The sequence below is a fragment of the Sinocyclocheilus rhinocerous genome, unplaced genomic scaffold (genome assembly GCF_001515625.1).
Source record: "Sinocyclocheilus rhinocerous isolate Xijiao unplaced genomic scaffold, SAMN03320098_v1.1 scaffold955, whole genome shotgun sequence".
NCBI classification, from domain to species: Eukaryota; Metazoa; Chordata; class Actinopteri; order Cypriniformes; family Cyprinidae; genus Sinocyclocheilus; species Sinocyclocheilus rhinocerous.
In genome coordinates this window covers 113,818-122,382 of record NW_015646369.1, presented here as the reverse complement: position 1 = coordinate 122,382, position 8,565 = coordinate 113,818, and the positions used below count along the sequence as shown (strand labels likewise).

Sequence of the window (8,565 nt, the reverse complement as noted above, 5' to 3'; positions counted from 1 at the left end):
TCACAAATCGTGGGCATAGTTACAACACGTAGGCTATATATGATACCGATGTCTATTAATAATAGCACTGTTTTGTGACGCTATAGGCTCTCCGCACACTCTGTCATGTGTTCTCACACTACAACAGCAGACTAAAGACTTTTGCTCATTGATTTCGTTACAATAACCTAAGCATTTCCCCCAAATGTTGTGTGATGAGCTCGAAAGATGTTCTCCATGTGTTGAAGTTGGAGACTTGTGATCTACACACATGTACGGATAGTGACACCGCTTCTTGTTCTATTGGGTCGTCTGTAAACTTTTACAAGTGACATTTTGTGAGCTAATAAACTATACCTTCTTTACTTCCACAGGAAACTCTGTGAGCATGCTGTGATAGTGTTGGCCTTTGGAATTCAGTCAATACCCTACCCTATATACTCTATATAGTATTCATGTGACAACGATCCTTGCATTGGATCTTATTTGGAACATGTGTGCTGATAAATTAGGTTGGCTACGTTTCTTTGTAACGTGCATTACATGTGTATATGTTGTTTGTTTTTTTGGTTTAGCAAATTGTGTATGTTTAATTGCTAGTGATGGTTTAGACACCAAAAGTACGAAACACACAAATGAAGAGCCTGGTATCGCAGGGATTCAATGTTATGGTAGCGGCGCATGGCTAAATCATCAAGCTTTCACTTGGTGTACGATTTTTGCTCTGCAAAGGCGCACTTTCTTCAGAAAAGCAGAACGCAGATTTAGTGTTTAGAATACGTGCACAATACACGTTATACTCTCATAACATATGTCTCATTCTCATAGCATACACTTTCCGGAACCTAGATGCCTAAACAACTCTACTGTTCCCCAGACCACCCCTTTCCATATTCCAAAATTGCATATAGCCTATTGCTTAATGTATCATCATTGTAAGAAATGCGTCAAGATTAAACAAAGCTTTGCTTTTACCTTCAAATCTGAATTAATATATTGAAATGGTTAAATTGTGCATATTGGGTACGCGCACACGTGCAGCCTACCCGAGGAATCCTGGACCAATGAAATGAACCCGTAGCTCTCCGCGTAACCAGTTAGATTGACGTGGAGGACGCGTCAAATTATCTCCAGCAAACTTCACCCTGCGGGATCAGACAAATCCCTCTTTAACGGGAGAGGATCACTCGTATCCCATTCTACCCTAGACAAGTTTGGCATGTAGAAGTTTTGCGGCCGGAGTAAACAAAAGTTTGTCGAAGTCTTCAGAACATCACAAATCTACTGCATGCTGCAGCGTTCAGCCATTGAGGGACAACTTTTAAAGACACGCATCGCAAGAGCAAATGGGTGAGATCTCGTTCACATCTGCACGCTTATTTTGCAGAGAGATGTTTTATTTAGACCAGAAATAACCGTAACTCTTAGCCTCAAACTGAATTGTCAAATGTTTGCTTTGGCTATTTAAATAATTAAAATAAAGCTACTGTGCCATGCCTACCATACAATGACTGTCTTATTAGGTCAATAATATGTATTGTTTCTAGATCTCGTTCACATCTGCACGCTTATTTTGCAGAGAGATGTTTTATTTAGACCAGAATTAACCGTAACTCTTAGCCTCAAACTGAATTGTCAAATGTTTGCTTTGGTTATTTAAATAATTCAAATAAAGCTATTGTGCGATGCCTACCATACAACGACTGTCTTATTATAGGTCAATAATATGTATTATTTCTACAGACAATTTCGAGTGTTAAAAATGTTGGAGAATGCAAAAAAGATTCTCCACGTTCATGGAAAAATCTTGGATTTGCTAAAGTCACTCAATATGTACATGATGTGCCATGCTGTTTTACGACATTCATTCCCTACAGCATAGGTTTAATGCCTTTTGTTTCTTACAGAGCAAAACTACGGGGAGGTGAACCAGCTGGGGGGAGTTTTTGTCAATGGACGTCCTTTGCCCAATGCAATAAGATTGCGAATCGTGGAGTTAGCCCAGCTTGGCATCAGACCCTGTGACATAAGCAGACAGCTTCGGGTCTCCCATGGCTGTGTGAGTAAAATCCTTGCGAGATACAACGAAACTGGGTCCATTTTGCCAGGCGCAATCGGTGGCAGCAAACCACGAGTTACGACGCCGAATGTAGTAAAAAACATACGGGAGTACAAACAAGGAGACCCGGGAATTTTTGCATGGGAGATCCGGGACCGTCTTCTCGCGGACGCAGTATGTGACAAGTACAATGTTCCCTCGGTCAGTTCTATCAGCCGGATATTAAGGAACAAGATTGGAAGCCTCTCCCAGCCTAACCAATATGAAAATGGCAAACAAGTATCTCCGCAGTCCAGCATCTCCTACAACCATATATACCCGTATTCATACCCCAATGCAATGTCTCCTTCCGGGACCAAAATGAGCAATCCTCCCGGTGTCCCTGTCACGGGTGGGCATGTAAGCATTTCCCGCGGTTGGCCTTCGGCGCACATGGTCAGCAATATACTGGGTATTCGGGCTTTCATGGATCCTTCAGGTGAGGCTCATTGTACAACAATAGGTTTTGACAACAAATCTTTAGTGTACATCAAACGGTCACATATAGGCCTCAGCCTCTCTATAGCTTGATTTGCGATGCTTACACAAAGCAAGCTGAAGAGGCCTATGCAATCACCTAATGTGTAGCCTATTACAAACATTGGAACCATAGATAAAGTTAGATACATTTTAAAATTAAACATTTGACATGAAATTTAGAAAACAGAGTATTAAGACGTATTCTTGCACACATACGAATAACCGAGTAGGCATTCGGGTTCTAGGTACTGTAAAAAGTGTTAGCTTAAATAGCTGTTTCTACCTGATTAAACCCATAAAATGATTTTTTATGTATTTATGTTGACTGAATCACGTTAAATAATATTTACGACTAAAACATTTTTAGATGATTTTTCAGTCTAAACTGAGCAAATGATATTGTTATATATATATATATATATATATATATATAAATCTTAATTAATTATGTATGTAAATAGGCTGTGTTTTTATTCCTCAATTGTAAGTTATAACGAATAAATGCACGCATTAAGCGACCCAATATATAGTATAATAACATCTCATTATAATGTGCATAATTATAATAAAACGTGTTGTTGAAAATACTGTATTAGAATATGTTCTTATATAAGCGAATATGTATCATATATTGTCACTTGGAGTAACTGATGATAATATATTTATTTAAAATCCATTTAAGCAAATATGCATGCATTAATTTTCGCTTAATATGTATGCATTTTACATGTGCAGCACATTTGTGTCGAATGGTTTAAAATATGTCGTTTAAATCATTCAGTTACAAGGGATACTATCGCTGAAATTGGTTATTTCCATAAGTAATGCTTTATTCCGCTTGGAGTAATTTTGAGTTAGCTGGTTGCAAAGTAAAGCAAAAACAGAAAGTTAAATGCATTTAATGTTTTTTCTAGCTATTGCTAGCGCTGAAGGATACGCACCAAAAATGGAGGACTGGGGTAGTGTGAATAGAGCGACATTTCCCTCTGCTCATGGAGTCAATGGAATAGACAAATCAGCTATTGATGCAGACATAAAATACCCTCAGGTATCGTAGCAATTATTTTATTGTTACTGATACAAACTCTGTTCATAAAGCATTTGGATGACTTTGGATGTCACAGTTATCTGTCATGTTATTTTGTAATTACATAAGTACTGTGTAATAAAAAATTAAGTACCTAAAATATAATTTTATATTTTGTTTTTATAGAGCTGCTAATACACTTTAAAAAATTCTATTGCACGCCTATTTATATGTAATATAGCCACAAAACGGAAATACATATATATACTATATATATATGCTATATATATATATTTTTCCTGCTTGCTCTGTGTTAACGTGCTTGTTTTTCCTCCTGTTTCTTCAGCCTTCTTCGACTTTGTCTAGTTATGTCCCAGCATGCGCGTACTCTCCCTCCAACCAGTATGGCGTGTACAGTGGCCCGGCAGGCAGTTATGTGAGCCCAGGGCATCACTGGCAAGCCCAGGGCACCAGCCTCTCCCACCCTGGCGGTGGCGTAGCGATGCACCCGAGTGACATCCATTCTTCTATGGCGTTCAAACATGGTATGCATAATCATACTTTGATATCGGTCACACTTCAACTGCTGTCCATTATCAATGAGATTTGAGTATAATTGCTCACAGAGCGAATTTTCCACGGGCATCTTAACTGACTTTAAAGTATTTTTTTTTCAATGACTAATTTTAAGATATTTATACACTTCTTAAACGCCCATAATTAGATTTATATTATCATTCACTTTACTTTCTAATTGCTAGAAACAACACCTGGGGAAATAAATAAATAAATGTTCCAACTTTTATATAAAAGCCTGATAGGCTAAAACCATTAGGCATGCACATAAAATGTCTTAAGAGAATGAGGTCATGCAGGGTAAAGTGAGCGGTGTAAGTACACTCTTAAAAATAAAGGTTCCAAAAGGGTGTTTTTGCAGTGATGCCATAGATTAGAAGAACCATTTTTGATTCCCCAAAGAAACTTTCAGTGAACAGTTCCTTAAAGAACCATTTTTGAAGAACATAAGCTACTATGCGGTGCCTGCCATGCAACGACTGTCTTATTAGGCCAATAATATTCATTATCTCTACTGACAATCTCAAGCGTTAACAATGTTTTAAAAATGCAGAAAAGATCGCCATGTTCATGTACAAATCTTGGATTTGCTTAATTAAGTCACTGAACATGTAGGCGACATGATGTGCCATGCTGTTTCACATAGCACATTTTCCATAGCATAAGTTTAATGCCTTTTGTTTCTTACAGAGCAAACCTACGGGGAGGTGAACCAGCTGGGGGGAGTTTTTGTCAATGGACGTCCTTTGCCCAATGCAATACGATTACGAATAGTGGAGTTAGCCCAGCTTGGCATCCGACCCTGTGACATAAGCAGACAGCTTCGGGTCTCCCATGGCTGTGTGAGTAAAATCCTTGCGAGATACAACGAAACTGGGTCCATTTTGCCAGGCGCAATCGGTGGCAGCAAACCACGAGTTACGACGCCGAATGTAGTAAAAAACATACGGGAGTACAAACAAGGAGACCCGGGAATTTTTGCATGGGAGATCCGGGACCGTCTTCTCGCGGACGCAGTATGTGACAAGTACAATGTTCCCTCGGTCAGTTCTATCAGCCGGATATTAAGGAACAAGATTGGAAGCCTCTCCCAGCCTAACCAATATGAAAATGGCAAACAAGTATCTCCGCAGTCCAGCATCTCCTACAACCATATATACCCGTATTCATACCCCAATGCAATGTCTCCTTCCGGGACCAAAATGAGCAATCCTCCCGGTGTCCCTGTCACGGGTGGGCATGTAAGCATTTCCCGCGGTTGGCCTTCGGCGCACATGGTCAGCAATATACTGGGTATTCGGGCTTTCATGGATCCTTCAGGTGAGGCTCATTGTACAACAATAGGTTTTGACAACAAATCTTTAGTGTACATCAAACGGTCACATATAGGCCTCAGCCTCTCTATAGCTTGATTTGCGATGCTTACACAAAGCAAGCTGAAGAGGCCTATGCAATCACCTAATGTGTAGCCTATTACAAACATTGGAACCATAGATAAAGTTAGATACATTTTAAAATTAAACATTTGACATGAAATTTAGAAAACAGAGTATTAAGACGTATTCTTGCACACATACGAATAACCGAGTAGGCATTCGGGTTCTAGGTACTGTAAAAAGTGTTAGCTTAAATAGCTGTTTCTACCTGATTAAACCCATAAAATGATTTTTTATGTATTTATGTTGACTGAATCACGTTAAATAATATTTACGACTAAAACATTTTTAGATGATTTTTCAGTCTAAACTGAGCAAATGATATTGTTATGAGGTCATGCAGGGTAAAGTGAGCGGTGTAAGTACACTCTTAAAAATAAAGGTTCCAAAAGGGTGTTTTTGCAGTGATGCCATAGATTAGAAGAACCATTTTTGATTCCCCAAAGAAACTTTCAGTGAACAGTTCCTTAAAGAACCATTTTTGAAGAACATTTTAAAAATCTAAAGAAACTTTTTCAACTATGAAGAACCTTTTTCTGCATTTGAAAGGTGCCATGGATGTCCAAGGTTCTTCATAGAACCATTGATGCCAATAAAGAACCTTTATTTTTTAAAGAGTGCATTGTAGTATGATCTCAGTTGCGGTCTATATGCTCACCAGAATGACTGGCCTCATTAATAGGCCTATGTGAAATGCATTTCCATGATTAATTACTATGCATGTCTATGATTAACTATTGTAGGCGTTATGTATTAGCTTACTTTAACAAACGATACATTTTATAAATTCTAAATAAATATACATTATTGAATAAACGGTCAGTATTTGTAATACGTAAATATGAAAATTATAAGTATATTTCAAAAGCGTTTAGCCTATTTTAGAATTTTTTTATTAAATGTATTTTAGAGGAAATGTAACAGTGGCCTATTTTTGAAAATCGAATCGTCTTTTTGAACATGCCCCGATCCCATAGATTTACACAGAAAATGCGTGATTGGATGTGAGGAGAGTTACGACTTGTTTTCTCTCTAAATATGTTCTCCTGTTTGTCCTCCGCAGGAGACAGAAAACCACCGAGTCCCTTAAGCAAGCAGCACGAATCCTTGAGCAATATACACGGACTCAGCCTTTCTACCTCATCCTCGTAACAGCACAGATAGCCTACATCAGTTTAGAAATGATCGCATTTCAAGAAAGCAAACCGTAAGTTCAACCAATGCACATCTTCCGACGGTGTTGTGCTGTTCGAACCCGCGGCCAGCGCTCTCGGAGAACAAGATCTTTGTAAAGCCGAATGAATGTATCCGACTTTGTTCTTTACTGTAGGTATAACCGTCTCCAGGCTGCGTTGTTTGGTGGTTGGCTGTTTAACCATTATACTGTCATACTGGGTTTGTCTATGCTATTTATGACAGCGACAGCATAGCGGATGCAAAAATGAGATTTTAAAGTCTTAAAGCTAAATCACGCATCAGTACAAAATATTTTTTAAAGAATGGCAATACATTACATAGACGTGTACAATAAATAAACCCTTTGTGAGCAAAGTAATAAATTGTTAATGTAAATATGAAGAAAGCTTTAGTTATATATTTTTATAAATTCATGTGTAAATATGCCAAATAAAGGTATTGCATAACATCTCAAGTCAATATCGTTATTGTCTTTTTATGAGAACTTAATTTCACTTGGAAATTTCGGTAACACTTTATTTTAGGGTCTCTAACTAGTTGCTTATTAGCATGCACATAACTAGAATATTAGCCATTTATTAGTACTAATTAAGCACATATTAATGCCTTATTCTACATGACCTTATTCTACATCCCTAATCCTACCCAATACCTAAACTTAACAACTACCTTACTAACTATTAATAAGCAGCAAATTAGGAATTTATCGAGGGAAATGTCGTAGTTAATAGTGATTACCGAAGTGTTACCGAAATGTCTATAACAAACTGCTTTTCTATGCTCATTCTGCCTAGTGTTTTCAGTACATTTGTGTCCACTCTAAATTAGCAGCAAAAAGTGCTATAACATCTGAATTCTTGCTGAATTTTCAGTAAGAGAGTGTTTCACGCAATATGCTCTGCACGGAGCGATAAGGCCATTTTGCTGTTTTCTCATGTGCTTTGTTAGTGGAAACAGAAAAAAAAAGAAATGTCGCGAATGTTCGCTGAATGAGGATGAAAGTAAAAGATCGGTGTCAATGATGGATGTTTTTCAGTCCATTTAATTTTCGTAAAAGGTGTTTTTTCACAGCCAGATTAACAGTTCAAATTTGAGTTCTAGTTCAAGTTCTGTTTTGTTCATTTTTGGGCTTTCTGTAGCAGTAATGGGTAACACTTTAGAATAATGGTCCGTTGTTAACAAGTAACTATGCAGATAGTAATAGTTTTTTTTTTCTCTTCATAAAGGATCTGGGTCGCATTTCTCAAAAGCATCATAAGCCACAGCAGATAGTAGAAACAATAATTGCAATCACCTTATACAACTTTTCCCGAAATCATGGTTAAACTGTAAGCAGGGGTCCTACTTGAAAATCGTCGTAGATCTACGAGCGCTCTCTGTAGCAATCCTAGAGTTTTAGGTGCATGGTAAGCTCAGTTTCTTGCAATCACCTGCAGGTCAACGGTGAAATGACAGCTAACTGTAATACAACTACAGCTACACTTCATGTAACCTAAACATTATGGCTTTAAAATCATAATACTTTATTTTATATGTCTACTTTTTGTAAAAAATGTTAATCGATTATTTAAAACAGTTTAAAACAAATGCATAAAAACATAAAAATTAAATAATAGATCCTACACTCTAAAAAATGCTGGGTTAAATATAACCCAGTGCTGGGTAAAATAGGGACAAACCCAGCAATTGGGCTGTTTTGACCCAGCGGTTGGGTTAAATGTTTAACCCAACCTTCTGGGTAGTAACCCAACCGCTGGGTCAAAACAACCCAA

At 37.7% G+C, this 8,565-nt stretch overlaps 1 protein-coding gene across 1 annotated transcript; it reads left to right on the top strand.

Annotated features, from left to right (window-relative positions):
• Window positions 1–1,201: 1,201 nt before the first annotated feature.
• LOC107707658 (paired box protein Pax-1) lies at window positions 1,202–6,748 on the top strand. The gene is made up of 5 exons (XM_016511738.1): window positions 1,202–1,329; window positions 1,887–2,516; window positions 3,472–3,605; window positions 3,931–4,129; window positions 6,660–6,748. The coding sequence occupies exons 1-5, from the start codon at window positions 1,326–1,328 to the stop codon at window positions 6,746–6,748; spliced, it is 1,056 nt and encodes a 351-aa protein (XP_016367224.1). The 5' UTR covers window positions 1,202–1,325.
• The last annotated feature ends 1,817 nt before the right edge of the window (window positions 6,749–8,565 follow it).

Excerpts from the sequence above, each read along its gene's own strand:
- LOC107707658 (XM_016511738.1), top strand. Across the intron at positions 3,606-3,930 it reads CAGACATAAAATACCCTCAG|CCTTCTTCGACTTTGTCTAG; the intron begins GTATCGTAGCAA and ends CTGTTTCTTCAG. Across the intron at positions 4,130-6,659 it reads TTCTATGGCGTTCAAACATG|GAGACAGAAAACCACCGAGT; the intron begins GTATGCATAATC and ends TGTCCTCCGCAG.